General features: G+C 33.4%; 1 protein-coding gene and 1 long non-coding RNA gene across 2 annotated transcripts; both read left to right on the top strand.

Moving 5' to 3' along the window:
* The first annotated feature begins 15,446 nt into the window (after positions 1–15,446).
* LOC115979304 lies at positions 15,447–15,983 on the top strand. Its single transcript, XR_004089023.1, has 3 exons — positions 15,447–15,465; positions 15,582–15,648; positions 15,937–15,983. It is a non-coding gene; the product is annotated as an uncharacterized LOC115979304 (long non-coding RNA).
* Positions 15,984–16,741: 758 nt separating this feature from the next.
* LOC115980411 lies at positions 16,742–18,749 on the top strand. Its single transcript, XM_031102658.1, has 4 exons — positions 16,742–17,663; positions 17,903–18,107; positions 18,257–18,435; positions 18,535–18,749. Exons 1-4 carry the CDS (start codon positions 16,742–16,744, stop codon positions 18,747–18,749), a joined length of 1,521 nt encoding a protein of 506 aa, XP_030958518.1.
* Positions 18,750–25,647: the final 6,898 nt, after the last annotated feature.

The raw sequence follows: 25,647 nt of genomic DNA, 5'->3' as shown, positions 1-25,647 counted from the left end.
GACATAAAGTTGTGAAATAGTGTATGGTCTTAGAATTACTCTTATTATAGGGTGGTAGTTCATACAATCTTTTAAGAGTTACTCAAGTGGTAAGTCATGGTTGTTAATAGATGAAAACATTGAAAAGCTAAATAATGATGAGTTTATATTCCTTACAATCATAACTTATCCTTTTAGCTAGTTGTAAAAAGGGTCATGTTAAGAAGTGTATTTGTGCACTCGTTAAGTTTGAGTTTTATAACATAGTCAATTCCATTTTATAAGAAGTCGAGTAATTTTCATTTTAAAGTTCATATTTTTTTATTTATTAATTTTTGTTATTTTCCAATGCAAGTGAGACTATTTTGAAACATTTGAGATAATTCTTGTCTATACCCACCACAACACAAAACATAGAGGTAAGTGTGAAAAAAATTGGTGAAACTTTTGGTGCTAAGAGACTTTTCTCATAAGAAACTGTTAAAACTATTACAAATTTTATTACAAGAAAATTTACAAATTGATATGATAATAAATGTGATTGGTGTCATTTTAATAACATAATAACTAAATATTAATTTTTAAAAATAATTTGTGACACATCAATTTGTAAAGTTTATATAATACAATTTTGGTTTCCCATAGTATTTCCTCAAAACTTTTAACTAGAGACTAATCACTGTTCGCGACTGGTGAGCCCATAACGGGGTAAATCGCTGGCCCAGGGAGTTTTTTTAGAGTGCTGGTGCCCGGACTTGAACTAGGGAGCACCTAGTCAAACCCAAGACAACCACTTTGAGACCAAGTGCCCAACCACTCGGCCAACCCCACTGGGTTTAATACAATTCATAATATATATTTTTAGCATTATATATTTATCTATAATTGTAGGATTTCTATATTATTGGAAGAAATATATGTTAATAGATGCATGTTCCCTTTATGTAAGAGCAATATATAGTTATATAAGAGACATAGAGAGAAAAGATACACAATTCTTTTTTAATATATAGCACTCGATGTTCATGAGATATCTTGAAAATTTCATAAACCAATTATGGTGGAATGAAGATATAATTGAGAGAGAGAGAGAGAGAGGATGGGTGCTACGGGTCCCTCAAAACCTTCCATGTGCTCAATTTAAAAAATAAACAGACATTAATGGGAAGAAAAAAAAGGAAGTGATATGTAAATCATATATAATTTTCTAATATATATTAACAAATTAAAGTGAACAGTGTGTGCGAATCTTCTATCTCCAACTGATGTGGAATTGTTGAAAAGAGGAAAGCTAGATGCATGAGATGACATATTTGACGAGATTGTAAAAGTCATGCAATTGTATGCTACATTCTAAGATAACTTTCTTTTGATTTTAAAAAAATTTTGCATCCAGTGAAACGAGGTTTGAGAAAAGTCATGATAGTTAACATTAACCCTAACTTTGTTTGGAAAGGTTAATTCTCAGACTCAAATTCATAATCTATCACTTTTAGTAGAAATCACTTAGTTGCCATCTCATCAAGGGGGGAATATATATATATATATATATGTACACATATATATAGATACACATATATAAAACTAAGCGATGTTAACCCTTTTTGTTTTCACCAAAAAGGAAAAGGCTACGGCAGTTGGAAACCAATAGTAGCAAAGGGCCATGTTGAAATTGGATTTTTACTGTCTGAATAGAATAACAATTAACATCAACATCATAAATATGGTGAAGGCAGATTCATAGACCAGCTCAATATGCAAGATATATAGATGACCATGTTATGTGGATGGAGGAAACTCCAGATTTATTTCACAAGACATTTTCACAATGTTATTTTTGCCTCAGTTTGATAAAACTTCCAGAATTTAGACAAAACCCAATATATATATATATATATGTGTGTGTGTGTGTGTGTGTGTGTGAAGGCAATTCATTAAACAGAAGTAAAACATATGATATGAGGGAATATATGTTTTTCCTTTACAAAAGGTATATGTTAACCCTAGCATGTAATTTGGAAAGAACATATATGTAGGTACTGTTAGAGTCCTGTTAAAGTTCTTAATTATTTGTTTAAAGTACTATAAAAGAGAAAAGAGATTTTTTTTTTTCAAAGTGTGCAATCGGTAAAATAAATTTTAAAAGTAAAAAAAAAATTAAGAAAATGTTTTTTTTTTGGGGAACATGGTGGATGTGTGAGTGCGAAAGTGAGTTTAGGAAAATTGGAATCAATGAATGAAATTTAGATATTCTATCTCATGTTTAAACCAAAAAAAAAGGAATCAATGTATATAGACAGATTTGTGAAGAATTCCTCGTATCACTTCTTCCTAAAAAAGGAATCAATGTGTATGATTTTAATTGGTCATTTAAAAAAGATTAGGAACACTCTTCTCTTTTTTTTCCCCCCGGGTGGTAAGTAATGATAAAAATAAAAAGGAACCAGCCCATTATCCTCTCAACATGGGGCAAAAAGGAATAACAGAGATAGGTTTGGGCTCCCAAACCAACAAAAAGAGTCAGCCCATTTTGGGATTAGGAAAACTCAATTAAAATCTTGATTCTTATAGATGAGAATGCTATTTATACCAAAAAAAAAACAAATTAAATAATATTTTTCACAATAATTAAGTTGAGAAATATTTATTAGTTCTTATTTAGAGGAAGAGGGGGTCATGGCTCCTCTTGACTTTTCAAAAATTCTCTATCCTTTTTGTATTTTTGGTAAAAAAAATATAATTTTGGACATAAATTTAAATAATAGCCCCTCCTAGATTTTACTAAAAATATATAATGCATTTATATAGTTAACTAATGCATTTTTCATTCTCTCTAATTACTCTTGTGTCATACATAACTGATTAAATTAAGGGCAAGGTTCCCCTAAAAAAAAAAAAAAAAAAAAAAAAAATTAAGAACAAAGTTTAGCTACAAAATGGTTGTAGCCTAAGGTGCGGTTTGGATAGATGGTGTTTGCGTTTGTGTTACGTTTTGCTCCTTTTGTTTTGTTTTGTTTTTTTTTTTCCCCACACGTTTTTATCTGAAACGGCTACTGTTCATGTACTGTGCATGAACAATAGTCGAAATTTTTGACTTTTCAGCATATCAGTGGGTCTCGTGCACTATTCACGGGACCCACAAACTTCACTTTTCTACCACTTTTTCATTAAAAATGGGTCTCACGACACTATTCATACATTTAAAAATTATTTTTCTACAGTGTTTTCAGTTTTCAGTTTCAGCAAAATAAGCTATATCCAAACAGACCCTAAGACTACAACCCTACTTAATATCTTTTTATTGGAGGTGGTTTTTGACAAATCCATCATTGGAGGGGCAATTTTTATTTTCCTCCCAAGTTTAAAAACCCCAATTTCAAGCATTAAAACCGGATATTATTCGGTTTTCTTTTTATAAATAAGGCAACTTACTGAATTATAAGCATAAGCATACACATGCATGTGGATACTGTAACAAAAAGTTAGCTTGATTATTTTTTTCCAGGTTAGATGCTGGATTGTTGACATCTGTCCTAAATAACATGACAACAATTTTTGACCATCAATCTTAAATAATTTTAAGTTAGTCTCTTTTATTATTCCATCAAAAGGCCAAAAAACTTAAAAAGAAAGTTTCAAGAAAAATTGCCAATCATATATTTGCCTTTATAGGCTTTAAAATAAGAGATCTTGCTCTTTGACTTTCCTAGCTTCAAGACCCCAGTTTTGGGAATTTAAAAGCATGGAGTCCGATAAAATTATTGGGCTTCGAGATCCTTCTTGCTCTCTTTTAAATTGAAACCTGGCATGCCAAATTATTTTTCAGAATTTTGACATATGCTCATGCACAACTAATTAATTACATGTGTGAGAAATTTTCTTTGATCAATATCTCATATGTTATACTTATACACGAATGTATGTAAATAGTGGAAGACATGATTCTCAATAGATTTCTTTTTAGAAGAAATCCCATGTGCGTATGACTGATCAAGGAATTCACACATAATCAAAATAAATACATATTTGTGTTACATATACACTCTTAAGGGAGGATACTATGCTAGAGATTGTGTCATGAACAACACATCAACATATACCGTCCTTAAGCCACACACACACACACAAAAAAAAACAAAAAAAAAAAAAAAAAAAAAAAAAAATCAGAAATGATTGGTTAATATTATTTATGCTTGACAATGTTGCTCCAAGTCTAACACTTTGTGTAGCAATATTACATTAAAAAAACAATAACTAGACTAGCTATTATACATATATTCTTTAAGTCCACAGGATTAAGAATAATAACTTGTCATGACGAGCCAACCAAGAAGAAGATCAAAACCAACTCTATCGAAATGACTCATCTTAAATTTCCATGGTCATGACACTCCCATCAAAACTAAGATTAAGCTTGAAGAAGGTTAAATACAGGTTCAAAACTTGATAGGCCATTCCTTTGGTCATCGCCAAACAGAAGCTACACCCTTCATGTTTGAACGAGGGTAACAATGTGGCCTAAAAGAAAAGAGCTTGTAAAAAGATCCCAGCAAAGCAATGAAAAGATTGAGGTATGTAGCAAATGATGTCGTCATCTAAGCTAACGCATTTATTTATTTCTTTTTGATATTCATGTGCATCTAATAAGCAATGTGAGTGATTATCTTATTAAAACTGAGTACATATCAAGCTTGCGTAAATAATCAATAAATGAATAAAAAAGTACATGGATTTTGGGTTTGCAAAATTCATAAAATTTTCATAAAACCCATCAAATTAATAAGACACGATAAATTAAATGAACGTTATGTCTCACTAAAGCATAACTCTTTATGAATGCTTAACATTATTAATATTCTTGGAACAATGATCAATAAAATCAGCACAAAAGGCTTAGTTTAGCATGGATTAAAGGGGAAAGAATAAGAAGAAGAAAAATGTATTCTTCTCTTGATCATAATGTTTATGCACTATGATCAGCAAATGTGTATCCCCTACCCCCCTAACAAATAGCAGCTAACTTTTCACATGATATATTATCATTACAAAGCTTATTTTTGTAGAAGCTATAAAACTTATACCTAGCAAAAGTGTATATACTACTAAATGAATTACAAAAGAGGTGAAGCTCTATGATTACAACAAAATAATTGGTCCAATCAAAATATAAGCCCAATAAGAAAAAGGCCTAACTAGGCCATTGGTAGCTTATTATTCATGTATGAATTGTTTTAAAATTCTTGTTTAACCAAATTTTGGCAAGCGGATGTGCCACTTAATGTAGATAACAACTTGGCCTCAAGAGGGTCCAAAACAACATAGCGTCAAGGAATCTTTCCAGCAACAAATGATACAAAATTTTCAAGTAAGAATATAAATCATATGATGAGCAGAAAATGCTACAAATTCTTCAAGTAAGAATAAAAATTGTACAACAAGCAGAAAATGATAAAAATTCTTCAAGTAAAAATAAAAATCATACGATGAGCAGAAAATGATATAAATTCTTCTGGCAAGAATATAAATCATACGATGAGTAGAAAATGATACAAAGTAAAATATAAATGATATATTGAGTAGAAAATAATACAAATTCTTTGAGCAAGAATATAAATCATATGACGGGCAGTGAGTGATTTATTGCACAAGAATACAAATCTTTCAACGATACATTTTTGGTGAAAGAATAAATTTTCCAATCAACAAATGATAAAAATACTTCACACAAGAATAAAAAATCATGGAAGAACAAGATCGTCCAAATATCAAAATTCTTCAAGCAACAAAAGAATGATGAATGCATTCAAAGAGACCACTGAACCTCATCCAAAAAGACCCACTTAAGGTGAGGTCATCCAGAATGATCATCCAAAGAAATTAGTTTACTCACAAGAACAAGTTATGATCTCTCGAATGTCCAAAAGGACCTTCAGAAGCCAGACACTGAGAAGTCGTCACAGATAAACCATTGTCCTTGAAGAAGAAAGTAATTGCAAGATAAAAAAGTTTGAATCTAAACGAGTCAAAAGAAATTCCCTAAGCTTGGCCAGCACCAAGCAAAATTAGACTCAGGAATGGGGGGCAACTGATGAGTCCATAAAAATCACCCATCTTAATGGACAACCATTACATCATTAGTAGGCTATCAAAGAAAGAAGAATAACCACTCAAACACATTCAATAACAACTATTAAAGATCTTAAACTCTCATCAAGACAATGAACATTACATTTAGGGTAATAATCACCCTCAATTATGTTTAACAACTACCCAAGTCACCTATAAAAGGGATTGCCTCACTTGCTAATGCACGTAAAAAAAGGCTACAAAACACCATCTATCTACAAAATATATGGGTTGATATACTGACTTGAGAATTGGAGGCTTCCCTACCAAGCACAATTCAATGGTCTTTTCAATCAATTCTGTTTTTTCTTGCAATTCGATGGTCTTTTCAATCAATTCTCACGATTTTTTGTTTTATCAACAATATTTTTAATTTTTTATAACACTGAGCTTTCAGTTGTGGTCGTCCATATAATATTTTATTATTAATTGTGATATTTATTTATTTGTGCGTATAACATGCATCAATATGTTGAACTTCCATCTCCATGTTTGGATTATGTCATTATGTGGCCGAGCTAAAAAAACAAAAGTGAGATCAGTATAAAGCACGCGCATAATCTCAAGCTCTTCCATTTTCACTCTCTACCTTTCAAAATTTCTTAGTTGTTGTGTCTTAGAATGTTGACCAAAGAATGAAGAGATGGTAGCGACTATAATTTGCGAGTCCAAGTGACCATCTCTAGTTTTGTTTGGTATTTCCAGTCAATGCATTCGCATATGCAACCTTTTCCCTAGAGTCGCAATATATTTGCTTAATGCAACCGTCCCTAGAGTCGCTGCTATAGGTCCCTCAAATTTTTTTTTTTTAGGTTGGGCTATAGTGGCATTTTACAAACGCCACTATAGGCCTAAGGCTTATTGTGGCGTTATCTCTCCATTATTGGCTACATATTGCTCTTTGACATATTTTGCAAAAGATGAGCTGAGTAAGGATTGGTTCTTCCTCTCCTCCATGTTTGGATTAGGATGCTGAGCTTCATATCTTAAAAACAAAAGCAATATTAATATAAAGCACACGCAAAACAAAAAGAGTTTGTTGGAAACCATAGTTTAACCATGTGAACAAGAAGAAGTAGAAAAAAATAAAAATAAAAAATCTCAATCAAGAAGCTGATAGCTAGAAACACCATTTTTTTTATATAAAAAAGAAAAAAGAAAAAAAGAGAACAAAACTCCATTAGAGCAATTAAAAGTTCATTATCCCTAAAAATTCATTTCTGTTTTCCTTTATCCACATTTTCCCCACCTGCCAAAACGGATCTAAAGATGAACTTAGTATTCCAAAGTTATAATTTTCTTTTTAAAGAAGATAGTATTCTCAAGATTAAAAAAACAACTAAATTTTTAGATAGCTGAATGAAAACCCATCTTCCATCCTAAAACCCACAACTTTAATCTAAACCCCAATTTTGCTTTCCATCTTCTTTTCCACATTTTTCCATCATCCAAATATTACTCAATAAAAAAAATTATCTTCAAGTTATTAAAAAAAAAAAAAAAAACTCTCTAGAGAGAATTGCATGGACTACCCACATTGCAATTTGTTCTTATTTTTCATCAAATCCCACAACCCAAATTAGCAGAAAACCAAAAACCCATCGTTTTAATCTACTTCACTTTTTTTCCCCTATAGTTTCCCAACATCCAAACAGACAATTAAAATTTGAACAAAGATTACACAAACTCCCCTTCTATCTTTTAATTAGATGTGAATTTCACAAATCCACTATTAAATTGTATTTATTTATTATATCTTTTATGCTTGAAAATTTTCAAGAATATCAAAAATCAAAAACTATGTTCATAAATCAAATATTTAAAAATAAGTTCATAAATCGAATAATAAATAACATTTGATTTGAACAAAATTTGACGTACATATCAAGAATATAAAAAATATACAATCTAATATTAGATTTTCAAAATATATAGTAATATTGATTTTTTATTTAGAGTTTGAAGTTGTTGCCTACAAACAGACTTTGTCCTTAAAATTAAAAAAAAAAAAAAACCAAAATACAAAATACAAAATGAAAGCCCTAATATAAAGAGAGAGAGAGAGAGTAATGGAGAGATGTACGAACCAGCAAGAGTGAGAAGGATAAACGAAAGGGAGGGGGAACTGAAGTAGATTTTAGTTTCAAATCTTACTAGAACCAAGAAAGAAAAAGACCCAAGGAATCATTTGGATGAACTTTCAAGGTATGTAATACCTATATTGGTTATTATAATGATACCCAAATTAGAAAATTGAACATATCTTTTATCAATGCTTCTTTACCAGAAGAATTTGAAGGAGGGTTGTGAAGTTATGCTTGATCAGTATATCTGGCTTGTTTGTAGCTGATGTACCTATTGTTCCTTAGCACTAATGAGCTTGTTTCTTTTGTTTAGGGCGTTTATGTTTGGTCTGTTGTAGTTGTTGAAGAGTTTGGAGTTATTGTATTCTGGTCCCATTTTTTTCACTTTTTAACAAAATAAGTTCATTCATATCGAAATAAGAAAAGAAAACAGAAAATGGTATTGAAGAAGCTTACTGTGGAAACTCTATATTGATATAGGAAGAAGTGGTAGATGAATTTGCAATACTCCCAAAAGCTGTCGTGGACAAAACCATGGTGTTGTTATTAGCTGAAGGGGCTTGACCAATATAATCAACAATGTTAGGTTCTAAATGTTTAGAACAATTGGCAAATCGTGAACACAAACTTGTCTAGATATAGATCTTAGAGTCTATAGGTTTTATTAGACAATGCTCAAGGTAATTTAAGTCAAGATTCAAGAACATACAAGCTGCAGGAAGAAGATTTCATAATCTGTCTGGTTCGATCGATCGAAAGACAGGCTCGATCGATCGAAAGTCGTATCTGCAGAATTTTAATTAAGCCCAAACAGCAGTTCAAGCCCGTTTAGGATTAGGGTTTCTAATCTACTTCTCCCAGTATATAAAGGAAACCCTAAGCACGTTTTTAGAAGGCTTTTCAGAGAGAAAAGAGTGTGCTCTTTTGTTTTAGATCTTTTAATCTAAGAGCTGATCCTTGACCCCTGTTGTTATGGAAAATTTGAAGTGTCTTCCTGATCATGTTTCTGCTCATGCTTCTGTTGATTTTATTGATGCCTGTGAAACTCTTCGTAAGGAATTATTGAAAATCTATGAAAATTACTAAGAAATTCAAGGAAGAGTTAAAATTGGCTAATCTTGAAAAAGAGGAATTGATTGTTAGATTAGATGAATCTAATAAAAAGAATGAATTTTTGAGAAATCAAATTTCCTCTCAAGATGAGAAGATGAAAAGTTTGGAACAAGAGTTAGTTGAATCTAAAGTTAAAATTGAAAATTTGACTTGTACCAAGTCTGCTATTGATAACAGAATTGTTTCTATTTCTCTTAAGCGTAAAACTGAGAAAATTTATATCTCTCCTTTTAAGAGGAATAATAAAGAAAATGCTTATTTTGCTAGGTTAGACAAAGGTAAAAGTTCTGATGTAGACGCTAAAGTTTCTAAACCTAAGTCTAAACCTACTATTAGAGAGCATAATAAATCTGTTTTTGTGCCTACTTGTCACCTTTGTGGTGTAGTTGGTCATATTAGACCAAATTGTTCTTTGTTGAGGCAAAAACCAAAATCTGAGACTAGACTTGTTGTTAGGAATACTGATGTTCCTAAATTTGTTCCTATTTGTCACTTTTGTGGTGTCTCCAGTCACATTCGTCCTAATTGTCATAAACTGAAATTTAAGCATTCTGTGTTTCAGTCTAGGATTTGTGATGATATTTCTCCTACCATAAGTCCATATAAATTGTTTCATATTATTTTGAAAAATTTAAGCTTGTTGGCTTGTGAAAGGAATTTACAGGATTTTAGTTTTTCTCAGAAGATTAGTGTAATCCCTCAAATACACTCTGCTTCTCATGGATTTTCACCTACAAAGCCGAAGACTCGTGCTATATGGGTGAGAAAAAATTCTCTAAAGTGAGTGTTGCTGACTTGTCCCTGATTTAATTCTTTCAATTGTTTGTGGACATGTCTTGTTTCTGTTTTTGGTTGTTTTGTTTTTTAGGTTGTTTTGTTTTTTAGGTTTTTTTTTTTTTTTTAAATAAAAAAAAATCCAAAACATTGAAAAATTTCAAAAAGACAAAAATATTTTATTTTGTATCTAGTTTTTATTTTTGAGGATTACATGAATTATGATATCTCTCTCTTGATTTAGAACATGCTTGACATTGTAGAGAAACTTGAATAGTATGTGTTAAATAAGTGCTAAGCTATGTCTGATTTTGTATGAGTATGTACTAGTTTGTACATGTACTCAAGGGTTAATTAAGAAATTGATATTTCTTGTTTGTGTACCCTCTATAGCTCAGTTAAGTACTGTCATGCATTGCATTTGCATTGTTCATTTAGCATAATGTGTGCTTTTAGTTTTTGGTCATAATTTAAAAAAAAAAAAAACCAAAAAGATTTTTGTGTTTTGTATTTCACATCTTGGATTTATAATCAAGGATTGGCCATTTTATTTTTACATAATAAGTTTATGTACCTTGTTTAGCTTGGATAAGCTTACTTATTGCACTCTACTAGTTGAAACTTTGTAGTGCATGTTGTGTGGGAAAGATGTTTATGGTTTTGATCACTTTGTTTTGATCTTGAAGTCACATGTCTTTGACTGTCGGACTTGAACCTTTTGAGAAAGGCATAAATAACTATCTCACCACTATTCACTAGCTAATCATGAACACCTTAGTGCATATCATAAGATTTTGTACTCGAGAAAATGTAGTACATGCACAAAAAGAACATAAGGTGTAGCCTCGATTTAATTGTTTAATACTTCAAATTGGTGTGTACTATTAGGCTTGATGCCAAATCACATAATTAAAATTGGTGTGTATATTATGAGGCATAAAATCAAGAAACTTACATGATTGCAAGCTTATGATCTAGGAGATGTGGGAGTTATATGATGTAATTCTTTAGGTGATAGTCTCTTTCAATTTCTATGTGATGAATTGGGTAGAATTTGTGATTGATTTCTATTTATATATCACCTCACATGTATCTTAAGTTTTTGCTAGTTGCACACACTACACAAGTTACTCTTTGCTAAACTTGGTACATTATATTGTGTGTGATCTTGTTGTGACCATCCAAGATTACATATTCCTGGATTTTGATGCAAAATGTCTTTAATGATTGAGACTTGAGGTCAAATTGATTGAGAATCTTGTTTTTGGAAGATCTAGGTTAAACTCTAGTGTTTTTTAAAAACTTTTAATCTCATACTCATGCATTTTATTCATGAAATATTGTGCTTTGAGGAGTTTCTGCATTAAATTGCTCTGTTTTTCAAAATTTTGATTTTTCCATGCATCATTTATGTTTAGGATTCACATCTATTGCATTGATTTTTTGTATCCACCTTGCAGTTTTGCAGTCATATCTCTCATTATTTTCACACATAACATGCATACATTTTGCTACATTGGGTACTCAACTTAATCAAAAAATTGATTGATTAATTTTTGAGCTATGTACTTTCTAGTATATGTTTTTTTTATGTGTGAACTGTAGAAAATATTTTTCTTAAGAGATATGATGGATAATCAATGTGCAAATATTTTCTCTACTCATGCAACTATTTATGGGTCACATAGTGCCATGTTTGCATTTATTGAAAGAGAGAATATTTTTTCTTCATGTGTATTCTCAACTTTGTTTTTTTTAAAAACTTGGTTTGTGTCTTTTTATTTATCCCCAACCCCTTTATTTTTCCCCAAAACTTGTTTTGTTTTTCCTATTTTTATAGGGGGAGAAATTTTTTTTTCAACCTTTGTGGCTCTTAGGGGGAGTTGTCTCTATTTTCTCTTACTCTGTTGCGTATGTTTTCTGTCTACCTTCTGATTAGGTAGTCTTTGTCAATATGTGACAAAAAGGGGGAGACATAGATGACCTGTTTGTTTTGTTTAGAAGGAGATAAAATTGTTTTTCAAAGGGGGAGAATATAAAAGCTTTTTGATGTATCTAACTTAGGGGGAGAGTTAGAATTTACTTTTGTTTTTTTATATTCTGTTTCATAGTATTGTTATGTCTTTCTTTTCACACATGCGGTGATGTGTTTATTGAGTGTTTCAGGAAAGACAGGTGCATTCTGATCGAGACCTTCTACCTCTTCTTGCAACTTCTAGGTTAGGAGTCTTAGATTGGAATTTGTGATGTAATTGAGCATTTTATTGTATTGGGTTGTTCTTGTATTTGAGCATTTCATTTTGTATGAAAGTTTTGTCACGAATTGCCAAAGGGGGAGTTTGTTGGTTTCTAAATGTTTAGAACAATTGGCAAATCGTGAACACAAACTTGTCTAGATATAGATCTTAGAGTCTATAGGTTTTATTAGACAATGCTCAAGGTAATTCAAGTCAAGATTCAAGAACATACAAGCTGCAGGAAGAAGATTTCATAATTTATCTGGTTCGATCGATTGAAAGACAGGCTCGATCGATCGAAAGTCGTATCTGCAGAATTTTAATTAAACCCAAACAGCAGTTCAAGCCTGTTTAGGATTAGGGTTTCTAATCTACTTCTCCCAGTATATAAAGGAAACCCTAAGCACGTTTTTAGAAGGCTTTTCAGAGAGAAAAGAGTGTGCCTCTTTTGTATTTAGGGTTTTTTTCCTAAAAAGCTCTCTTATGTCTTCTACCGATGCTATTCCTTGAAGAATCTCAAGATTCGGTATTGTAGAAGTTGCTGCCTTCTCTTGTCATCAAAGGTGCTGATGATCTAAATCTTCAAGAGTGGTCTTGGAGTCACAAACAGGAGAGTTTGTGTTGCTAAACCTTTGAGTGGGATCTTAAAGCCACAAACAGGGGTGTTTGTGTTTTGCAAAGGCCAAAGAAACAAGGAGTCCGTGGATTCGAAGCTTGCACGTGATTGTGTCAGTAAGTTCTACTGGTTGGTAGTAATAAGAAGTCGAGCGTGGGGGTTTGTAAGTCTTATTGTATGAACTTCGATTCTTTCTAGTGGATTTGCTTTTTACCTTGAGGATAACTAGGTTAAATCCTCCCCAGGTTTTTTACTGGTTTGGTTTTCCTGGGTGATCATATTATTGTCTTATTTATTTTCCGCTGCTATGCATGATATGATTGTTTGATTGTGATAACCTAGACTTTGAATTTGGACTAAGTAACAACTTGGCTAATTAACTAGGTTAAATCAATTGTTTTAAGGGGTCTAAAAACTAACAAACAATCTTGATTTGAATTGTCTGGTTTTGATTACAAGCATATGGTGTTGAAGTACTAGTGATGCACCTAACCAAATACAACCTCCCACATGCTGCACCATTGGCCCATATTCCATCACCGGCCGTTGCAAACAAGTTGCTTGATGGGAACTGAAATGCATCGATTCCATAACATGCCGTTGGTGAATATGGTGGAGAATAAAGGCCGGCAGTACCAACATCACCATATGAGGTATGGAAGTTGAAAAGCAGTGAAACCAAGAACATCATGAGGGAAAACCTTTGAAGAAGTCGCTGAGATGTATACATTTTTTTTATGCAAGAAAGGCTTCAGAGAGTTGGAAAGAGAGGATATGAGAGGTCTCATTTTCACATGCCTTACCCTAACTATATAGCTGTAGATTTGTATTAGTACGGTTGGGGCCACACACATGTTACCTTAGAGCTTTCACTATAGTGAAAGCGAAAAGGTAACATGTGTGTTACCTTAGAGCTTTTACTATTTGCATAATTTCAATTTGCGAGACAACTAGTTTAGTAAAATTCACATATATACAACCTTGCCCGCCTATGACTATTACTTGTTACTTTTTTTTTTTTAAGAAGAAATTTTAGTATAAAGAAAACGGGTAGTTTAAAGCAATTCATAGTATAAAGAATTAATTAAAACTCTCTTTCCACCCTTGAACTTGTTTTCTATTTCACACTCTCAGCTTCGATTCAACAAGAACAATGCTAGTCTCGAATTGTGTCATAGCTACACGATTCCTATGTCTTTTGGTAATGTCTCTTAATTCATGAACCTGACATTAGTGGTAATTAATCAAATTAAATTCCTAATTTACTCAACGTTTATTAAGGCACCACTACAACCAAAAGTTGATCTTTATTTAAAACAGTCTGATCCAGCTTAATAGATGGATGAGTTTTCAAACCTTTAGATTCAAAAAAACGAGGTTGCGATTCGACGCCAGCAATTCTTTGATGTCACGTGAGTGCGTTTTTTAATAAAGTGGACCGATGCTGCTACGTGTCCGCATTCGAATCAAATTAAATTTCTAATTTACTCAACGTTTATTAAGGCACTGCTACAACCAAAAGTTGATCTTTATTTAAAACAGTTTTATTCAGCTTAACAGTTAACAGATGGATGCATAGTTTTAAAAACCGGACCGGACCGGCCGGTCCGACCGGTTCAACCGGGAACCGGCCTTCAATCCGGTCTGGTTATGTTAAAAAACCGCAAATAACATAAAAACCTCGAAACAGTAAAAATCGGCTGGTTCAACCGAAAAACCGAGAACCGACGCGGTTAAACCAGTTATTTATTTTTTTGTCCTTCCCAGCCTAAAACGACGTAGTTTTGTTGTTTTAGCCTAAAACAACAAAATTACGCCGTTTTAGGCTGGAATCCTAACCCTAAAGCTCACTCTCATTTTGTGTGTTTGTCATTTTCACTATCTCAGACTCAAACTCTCAAATCTCAATATCTCCGCCTCACCCAAGGTCATAGCCTCTCTTCCTCACCGCTCACAGCCTCTCTGCCTCATCGCTCACAGCTCGCCCTCTCCGCCTCACTCTCTCCACCTCACTACCTCGCCAGTCGCCGCTCGCCCTCTCCGCCTCACTGCCTCTGTACCTCGCCTCACACTCTGCCTTGCCTTCTCTGCCTTGCCTTCTCTGCCTCGCCCTCTCCGCCTCACTCTCCTTGCCTCTGTAACTCGCCGCTCACACTCTCTGCCCTTTGACTTGCCCTCCCTGCCTCACTCAAGCTCACACTCTCTTCCTCTCCGCTTCAAACATTTTTCTTCCTCTCCGCTTCACTCAAGCTCACACTCTCATCCTCACGGGTTTGAAGTACTGGGTTTTTTTTTTGTTTTTTTCTTTTTGGGTTTTTTCCTTCTCATCCTCACGAGTTCTCGGTCTCGCCCTTGCCCTCTAAAGTGCTCTATTCTCTGCTTCTCAGCTTCATCAGGTAACATTCTTTTCTTTTGATTTTGATTACTTGATTTTGATTTTGATAATTTTCTTTTCTCGATTCTGTTTTTTTTTTTTTTTTCATTGCTCTCGGTCATCTCAGGTTCTTCATTCCTTGACTTCACTGGACTTCACTGGGTAAGTGCCTAAGTGGTAACTTCTATTTCTATCTTTCAATTATTACTTGATTTTTTGATTTTGATTTTGATAATTTTCTTTTCTCGGTTTTTTTTTTTTTTTTTCATTTCTCTTAGCTTCATCTCAGATTCTCCATTCATGTTCTCGGCTTCATCTTAGGTTCTCCGTTCTGTGACTTCACTGGTAAGTGGTTACTTCTATCTTTCAATTATTAGTTTATAGAGTATTTTACAGAGTATTTTGTGGATTTGATTTACAGAGTATTACTATTTGTGAAATATAAATTACAGAGTATTTCACAGAGTGTGTTGTGGATTTTGTGTATGATCAATGATGTGGATTTGATTTATAGAGAATTATTGTTTGTGAAATATTGTTTACAGAGTATTTGTATTTTACTGAGTATGTTGTGGATTGTATGTTGTGGATTTGATTTACAGCATATTATTGTTTGTGAAATATTGTTTACAGTCTGAAATTGTTGAGTGAAATGGAATCTGCCTCTGTGCCATCTAATGAACATGCTTCTACAACCGGCTCTAATGCTAATTCTTCATTTGTGAGGGCAAAATGTGATCCTGCATGGGATCATGTAACTGAAGAGTTGAAAGACGGAAGAAGTAGTTATAGATGTATACATTGTGAGAAAACTTATAAAGGAGGGGGCATTAATCGGATGAAAAGACATCTAGCTGTAATTAAAGGTGATGTGGCTGCATGTATGGGTGTACCTTATGATGTTAGGTTCCAAATGGTTGAGAATTTGAAGGAAATTTCAAAATCTAAAGAACAAACAAAAAAGGATCAAGAAACATCTAATTATTCGCCATTAGAGGATTCACCAGAATTTGAAGATGTCCAAGAAATTACTCCTAGAGGTAGGGGGTTAGGTAAGGGAAACAGAAGTAGTCCTAGTAATTTTCCACCAAGATCCAATCTTGGCAAGAGAAAGGTTGGTGACATTGGTAATTACTTCGCTCCTAGAACAACACCGGGAGCTCAACCTTTTATTAAAAGTGTGCTTGCTGGCAAAGAAAAGAAGCGGAGGGTTGATATGGCTGTAGCAAGATGGATGTATGATGCTTGCATTCCAATTAATGCTGTGAATTCTAGTTATTATCAACCTATGTTCAATGCTGTAGCTTCTTATGGTCCTAGATATAGAGGCCCAAATTATCATGCCCTTTGAGTGCCTTTGTTAAGAGAAGCAAAAAGAGAAGTTCAATTGATTGTTGATTCTCATCGTTCATATTGGGCTGACACTGGTTGTACAATAATGGCTGATGGGTGGACTGATACTAGGCGTAGAATATTGATTAATTTTCTTGTCTATTGTCCTAAAGGTATTATATTTATACGTTCTATTGATGCTTCTGACTTGGTTAAGGATGCTATTAATTTAAGTAACTTGTTTGATGAAATTGTTAATTGGGTTGGTCCTACAAATATAGTACATTTGGTCACTGACAATGCTGCAAATTATGTAGCTGCTGGAAGAATTTTGTGTGGAAAATATAGGAACATTAGTTGGTCACCTTGTGCAGCACATTGCCTAAACCTAATTTTTAAAGAGATTGGGAAGATGGATCATGTAGCTAAACTTGCAAAACGTGCATCCAAGATCACTGTGTTCATCTATAACCATGTGGCTTTGCAAGCTTGGTTGAGGACTAGAAAAAATTGGACGGAAATTGTGCGTCTAGGGCCAACTAGGTTTGCTACTACTTTCATTGCCTTAGGGAGTCTTAAGGAACATAAGCATGACTTACAAGCATTGGTGACTAGCAAATTTTATGTTGAATCAAGATATGCAAAAGATAAGAAAGCAAAGGCAGTGGTGAAAATCATTCTTGATAATCAATTTTGGAATGATTGTCATGTAATTGTGCATATTATGTCACCATTGATTCGTTTATTACGCATTGTTGATTTTGATGAAAAACCAGCTATGGGTTATGTATATGATGGCATGTATAGAGTAATTGATGGAATTAAAAAAAATTTCAAGGACAAGAAGAGACTATGGGAGCCTTATGTTAATATTATCAAGGATCGTTGGGATAATCAATTCTATAGAGATATTCATACTGTTGCTTATCGGTTGAATCCTGCATTCCAATATGACACATCCACTCTTAATAAGAGGCTAGAGACACAATCTGCTGTGACAGATGTTATTGAATCAAAAGTTTCAGTTGGTCGGTTGAAGTTGGTGGAGGAATTAAGGCTATTTTGAGAGCGTGAACAAACTTTTGAAACCCAACTTGCTCAAGAATTAGCCAAGACATCTCAGCCGGGTAAGATAATGTTTACTTTAACTAATAATAAAATAAATATATATTTTAAAGATCATAGCTCTTTTTTATATTTTTGGGATAAGTATAGTTGTGTTTATTGATTCATTGTATTATTGTTTTGTGTTTTATATGGAACTTAGATGAGTGGTGGAAGTTGTTTGGATCTTGTGCTCCAACTTTACAAAAGTTTGCAATTCGGATCCTTAGCCAAACAGCTGCCTCTTCGGGATGTGAGCGGAATTGGAGTGCTTTTGAACAAATACATACCAAAAGAAGAAATAGATTGGAGCATCAACGACTTAATGATCTTGTGTTTGTTCATTATAACTACCGATTGAAAGAAAGGTATATATTATATAATTTATTTGTTTCAATGTTTTTGTGGGGAAATATGAGTGATTCATTGATTTGGTCAAGTGGGTTCTTTGTGATTGTTAAATATAAGTGATTTGGTTACTAATTAAATTATTAATTATGTTCATCTCATGATATAGAGTCAAAAGGAAGAAGTTCAATTTTGATCCTATTGACTATGCAAGTATCGATAAAACTGAATTTTGGGTAGTGGAAGATGAGGAACCTCCATTTCTTGATCATGAGGAGATAGAAAATGCATTATATGAAGAGGGAGCCTATCCAATTGAAGAAGGGTCTTCTAGCCATGTACAAAGAGGTTAGTTTATAACAATTCTTTGCCTAGATGCATATTTTAATTAGACTATTTATTATTTATGAGAAATGATATTGTTCTTTGGTTTTGGAATTTGTATAGATATGGACAATGAAGTGATTGAGGATGATGATGATGACATTAATTTGGAATCATTTGGTGATGAAGATGATGCTCCTCCCGGATTTAGAGATAAAAATCATCCTATTCATGTTGAAGATGAAGAAGATGAAAATGAGGATGATGATAATGATGCTAGTGGTGGAGCATTTGGTTCACATGATGATATTGATTTCAATTTTCTTCATAACAAATGAAGCTTGGGTCTTAAAACTTAGTAGTTTTTTTTTAAACTTTATAACTTATTTGCTATTTGGATGTAATGAACTTATTTGTTATTTGTCATTTGTCATTTGGATGTAAATGTAATGACTAATGAACTTATTGTTGTGATATGTGTATTTTTTTATTAGAAGACAAAACTATAGATGAGTTGAGTTTGTTTGGATGTCCTACATTTTTTGTGGTTGGGGTTGGATGGTAACTTGGGTGGATTTGAAGCAAAGCAGGGAGAATGATAAGCCAAGTCACCATTTTGTATAAATTGTTGAGTCTATTGAATAGAATATGAATGTGTATCTATTGAATAGAATAGAATATGAATGATAAGCCAAGTCACCATTTTGTATAAATTGTAATTGTTTTTCCCTGTAATTGCCTAATTGGAGGAGGATTTTTTGATGGGCTTTCAATGACTTGTTGATAAATGTTGTAAATTAGTAAATGTGTGGCAGTGAACTCTTTGTAATGTGCTAGTCATAAGCCTAATTATGTTTTTAGTATATTAAAAAATTATTAATTATTTATATAATTTAAATAAATATTAATTAAATTATTTATGACGTCATCAGTTCGACCATCGGTTGAACACCGGTCCGACCATAAAACCGGTAATTAGCTCATTTTCCGGTTCTTTCACCGTACCGGTTTTTAAAACCATGGATGGATGAGTTTTCAAACCTTTAGATTTTAAAAAACGAGGTCGCCATTCGAGGTCAACAATTCTTTGATGTTATGTGAGTGCGTTTTTTTTATAGAGTAGACCGATGCTGTTATGTGTCCTCATTCGACGTACACGTCCGAGTGTCCGACACAAATTCTGGAATGTGCGTATTCTAGAGGATAAATTTGCGAGCCAGTTTTAATTGCTACGGTTGCTGACTCCATCTCATAGCTTAGTAAAATTCACATATATACAACCTTGTGTTCTAGTCAATTGTTCTTTTAAAAAGAGGGAGTAAATGTGACACAATAACAAAGCATACCATATTGTAACTCATTAGTTTTTTTTTTTTTGGGTGTGTTTTTACTGTACCTATTAATTATGTTTTAACCTATTTATACATGCCACATATTCCTTCGTACAAGTGTAGTGTATTAACCCATTTTTTTGAACTTCATTACTTTTTTAAATAGACTAGTAAGTTGATAATTTTATGATATTTTATATAAGACGGTTTTGGATAATGTTGTAGATATATTATAAATAAAAAATAAACTAAATTAGAGTAAAAAAACACATATATTTTGAGATATTAAAAACTAGTTTAATAGTTTCATTGCATATTTGTAGCCTTCTCAAGGTAAGATTAATTTAAAAAAAAAAAAATTATGAAACCAAAATAAATGCAAAAGAGTAACAGAACGATGAAAATCAACTAATTTGTGTTGAGTTCACATATTTTATACCGTGAAATCAAAGTATGTCCAACTCTCTCATCATCTTCCACTCATCGATAGTGCGACTTTAAGACATGGTATGGGCAATTTTGTATGAACGTGTCTTATAAATGATTTAAAACCATGGTAGAATATGGTTTTACATTGTTCACCAAATATTCTCTCTACTTATGTGCCCAAAACAAAAACTATCTAACCAAATTACCCAAACCTAAATCATATTTAAGCCCCTAATTTAAAAAGAAAAAAGAAAAAAAAATATTATTAGTTGTTTATGTGGCTTGATAGTGGTGGGAAGTCAGTATGACAGAGGTGGTAGCCCCTTAAATTCCCCTTTCTCTCTTTTTCAAATGTTTTGTCAGTCTCAGATCTTTTATTTTGGTAATATATAGTAAAAATGTGCATTTTATTTAACAATCCACAATATGTTTTGTCTCTCTATCTCTCTCCAGAGCCTTATTTGGTTAGTTATTACTATTAGTCTTTTTTTTTTAGAAACACACACACACACACACATATATATATATATATAGGGGAAGGGGATGAGACAAGAGAATACACTCACACGCCAACACCAAAATTGCATGCGACAATTTGTTTCACTATTAGTCCTTAATTATTATTATTTTCTTCTTTTTTTAAAATACTAAAATGATGGGTATGCTAAAAGACATGAAAAAGAGAAAAATACATGGTGTAAGTTTAGGCAATTAACGAAAGATTAATAAAATAACAGTAAAAATAAGTTAATGTAAGTTTTTGGATAACAATGAAAAAAAAAACATAATAAAAGAGATTAAAAAAATGTTAATAAAAAAAAAAAAAAAAAAAGGAAAGAAAGATGCACACGTGACTTCTCAAAAGATGTAGCCAAACGCTTTTATCTCACACCACTCCAACTCTTACCTAACCATTTGACATGGTTTAATGAGAAATTTTAAAATATACCAAAGCACAAAGCTGTCATGCATTGCCAGTAGAGATATCAAGAAGCAGAAAAGGGGAAGCAACAAAGAAGAAGGAGAAGCAAACATGTCAAAAAAAAAACTTGATATCCTTCGGCTTTCTCGGAACTTTGAACCCATTCAAAGTCCTTAACCTTTAACCAAGGGCTTATTAGGTTGTGTTATTTAAACAATTATTTTCGTTGTTTAATCTAGGACTGTCCATCCAATCCGACGATTCGACCCACCCGAAGGTTCCGACCGGATTCGACCCGAAAATCGGCCAACCCGATCAAGTCATCGGTCGGCAGCGGATCATTTGTTCCAAAAACCAACTCCAGCGGGTCGGTCTCGGTTTTCCTCCCTAAAACCTGAAAAAACTCGATCTGACCGATGTACTAAGAAATTTTAGCAAAAAATTTCTAGATTCTGGCAGAAATTTCCAGATTCCGGCGAAATTTTTCCAGAATCCGACAAAAATTTTCAGATTCCGGCGAGATTTTCCAGATTCCGGCTTCAAATTTCCATATTCTGACTTCAAATTTTCAGATTCTAGTAACAAATTTTCATATTTCGGTGACTTATCAAGTAGATCTAGTGATATTTCATCCAAATCTAGTGAAATCTCACCGGATCTAGCGAGATCTCACCAGATGCAGTAAGATCTCCACCAGATTTGGCGTTTTTTTGCTTGAAATCAACTATTTTGGCTGGATTTTTACCGTGGACGGTTCCGACCGAATCGACCGTGTTTCCGACGCAAAACCGACCGCGCCGATCTGACTCCCTCGCCGATCGACGGTGGGTCAGGATTTCCTCAACCCGATTCTATCGGGTCGGTCTCGAGTTAGGCACAAACCCGACCCGGACTGACCCGTGGACACCCCTAGTTTAAACAATATAACACGAATTTCCATAATACTTAAATAACGTTAGTAGAACAACATTACTAGAACAACATTACCAAACAGGTCCTACGGCTACAAGAAAATTGTTCTCTAGGTACTAAGTTCCGACATACCCAACAAGCTAGTTATACACAGTAAGAAAAAATATATATAAAATAAGCAGTTTTTTTTTTTTTTTTGAAAGTGCTATAGAAAAAGCTATATACAATTTCAACTAAGAAAATCAAATATTGAAGCATAATAATAATTTAAAATAACATTATGAACAAAAACTGTTTAAAATGTAAGTTGCTAGCATTTTTTTATGCCATGCCATAAAGATAAACATTTCACCAAAATCGTCAACTAGATTTACCAAAAAACCATAATATTAACGGTAATTACAATTGTTTGTTTTTAGACTCCTAAAAACACACTCAGATTAACCTAGTAAATTAGCCAAGTGATTACTTAGTCAAATTTCAGATCTAGGTTAACACAAATATATCATATCAATGTAAAGTGTGGAAAATAAAGAACACAAAGATATGATAACTCAGGAAACCAAACCGGTAAAAACCTAGGGAGGATTCAACCTAGCTATCCTCAAGGTAAAACTGAATCCACTATGAAAGAATTGAAGTTTACACAATAGCTACTTAGACCACTAACATCCTATTGCTACCTCGAGTAGGAAACTTACTATCACGATCACGTGACAGCTCCGAGTCCACGGACTACTTCTTTCTTGAATTCATACTAAGTACAAGCACTCCCGCTTGTGTATCTTTAAGCTCTTATTGCAGCAATTGAATCGAACACCAAGTTCTTGACATAATCTTGAATCTTGGAAACCCTAAGTATATGTGAAGGTAAACACCTCTTGATCTCACAAAAGATTCACACACATAGCATAAGGAGCAACCTAAAAACGTGGCTAGGATTTTCCCTTTTATACTTAAGACAAAACATAAAACCCTACATGACAAACAAGCTTGGGCTAAGTTGGAAAAATCTGTAGAAAAACAATCTACATGAGCTTCGATCAATCGAGTCTAATTTTCGATCGATCGAGCCAGGCATATTTACATAATAAATCCTGTAGCTACTCGATTCCAACTTTAATACAACCACATACTTTGAGCAAGTCTAAACAAGACTAAAACGTTTTGATCATGGTTTGTCAACAATACAAATTGAAGTTCTAATACATTTAAATCTAAAATCTTAGAACCTAACAAACTCCCCCTTTGGCAATCCGTGACAAAACACAAACTAAACAAAAATGCTCAAAGTTTATAAAAACAGCCCATTACAAAATTATTGCCCAACACAACAAATCCAATCTAACTACTATCTATCAGTTGCAAGTGTAGATAGTAGCACAACTAAATCAACCTGTATATTTCTTGAAACACTCAACAAACGCATAAACGCATGTATGAGAAATACAAGTAAAACACAGATAACTTCTTGATTTCACATAACACAAACTAAAGACATATATCATGAATAACCTCATAAATATAAATCAATAAGCAATGTGAAACAAGAAACATATACAATCAATGTATCTCCCCCTATCATGAATAACCCAAACATAACAAAGAATACATCAAGAGCCAAAATAAATAAATAAATAAATAAATACACAAAGAAGCACCTAGATACAATCTAATAGCTCCATAAGCTCTACAAATACAAAAATCTTCCCCTAACTACAAAAGTCCTCTACAAATGTACTCCCCCTTTTTGTGACAGAATGCCAAGGGCAATCACACATCATCAAAAGGAGGAGGCGGAGGCAATCGTCTCAAATGCTCTAAATCTGCTCGCAAGGCAAGAAGCTCATCAAGCATGTCCACCAAAATCTGACCATGAGCTGCCTGAACGGTCATGACAGTCTCCAACATACGTCGAATGTTTGAATCATCCGAAGTAGAAGGTAGAGGAACATCAACAGCAGTAGTAGGATCAACAGACTTCTCGGCCATAGTATCACCTGTGGAAGAGGGAGGAGGAGGTGCAACACCAGAAGGCTCAACCCTAGGATGTTTAGAACTAGCTCTCATCTGAGTAGTCCTCTGCCTAGGAAATGTGGCACCTATGGGAGCTATGATATGGACCGGCTCAGAAGCCGAAAACTCAATTGAACCTAGATGTAAAAGAATATGGTGAATAAAAATGAGGAAGAAGAGAGCATGAGCAGTAGAACTACTCCTACGAACCTCAATCAAAGAGCGAATGAAAAGATAAGGAAAGCTCATAGGAGCATCAGAAACAAGTGCATACAAAAATGCACATCTCTCCAAAGGAATGGTGTGCAAATGAGAGATAAGTCAAATGGAATGGCAAGAAATTTGGAAAAAGAGATAATGAGTCTCGGTCAACTTGTGAGAGGTGATCCGAGGATCGAAACCCCACTAGATAGAAGTACAAGTAATAAATGACATAATGTCATCAAGGGGTGGAGACTCATCATAAGGATAAAACGGATGCTGGACCAATGGCACCTCAAGGGCATCAGCCACTACCAAAGGGGTAATGGTGTATCCTACACCCCATACCCAACTCCTCACTAGAGTGTTGGCATCATAGGAGTGAACAGAGAGGTTCGAATAGAACTCTCTAATGCAATTGCTTTGATTTAGAACAAGAGTTTCCTTAACAGCAACACAAATAAGACTATAAGTGCAAACGTTCTCTGGGAAAAGAAAATCTTAGAAAATGAGATTTTAAGAACTTAACTGTAACTTTAAATAGATGGGTACATTTAAGGTTTTACTGTTAAGGTAGAAAATGTTGGAGGAACTATTTTCGGGAGAAAGGAAGGAATTGATCAAATGGGAAGTAAAACCAAACTTCAAAACATAGATTTATGACAAAGAACAAAAAATTCAGAAACAAAAACAAAATGAAGATTATCAAATTAACACAGTCAGACTATTATTTTCAAATTAAGCATATGGGCCAACATCAAAATGAGGATTATTTATTATGTGACTAATTAGTTAAGGCGAGGGAAGAGTACAAGAAATTAAAATGAAAACTTACTAGGAGATGAAAGAGCCGCCAGTTGTGGGCATTTAAGGGCCTTTACAGTCCTTCTCTTTTTCTTATGTTTTTTGCACATATTTTCTTTATGTATTCTTTCTCTTTCTTTGATTACTTTCCCATATTTTTTATAGCTAATTTTTTTCTTTTGGCTAAATTTTAGTTGACTGTAGATTTTATTTTTAATTCTTTTTCTAAATGTTTTTCAATTGCAGATTTTTTTTATAGGATCTAACAGCAGATTGGTCATGAATAAATGTGCCATTTTATTGGGTTTGGGATGGTATAGTCATCTGGCTTAAATAGTAGAATTATTAAAAAAGATAATCCAAATAGTAAGGAAATGTGCTAACTTTGGCAATCATGCGTTGTCTTCACTTCTTTCAATGGTCACATTCTAGTGGTTGTGATTGCCTCAACAACTCTCTTTGGTTCACAACCCCCAATGCCTAATGAAGCGTTAACTCAGGCATTCAAAGTAGACGATGCTGTAGTCAATAGCAAAAAATCCAAATTTGGTTCTTAAGCCATGGCCTTCCTGATAAGGTCCCTTTGATTTGAAGATTGTGTGATAATACTTTTGAGATTAC

The sequence above is a fragment of the Quercus lobata genome, chromosome 3, assembly GCF_001633185.2.
Source record: "Quercus lobata isolate SW786 chromosome 3, ValleyOak3.0 Primary Assembly, whole genome shotgun sequence".
In the NCBI taxonomy this organism is placed as follows: domain Eukaryota; kingdom Viridiplantae; phylum Streptophyta; class Magnoliopsida; order Fagales; family Fagaceae; genus Quercus; species Quercus lobata.
Note: the sequence above shows the minus strand (reverse complement) of the source record. Positions and strands in the feature narration are given on the sequence as shown.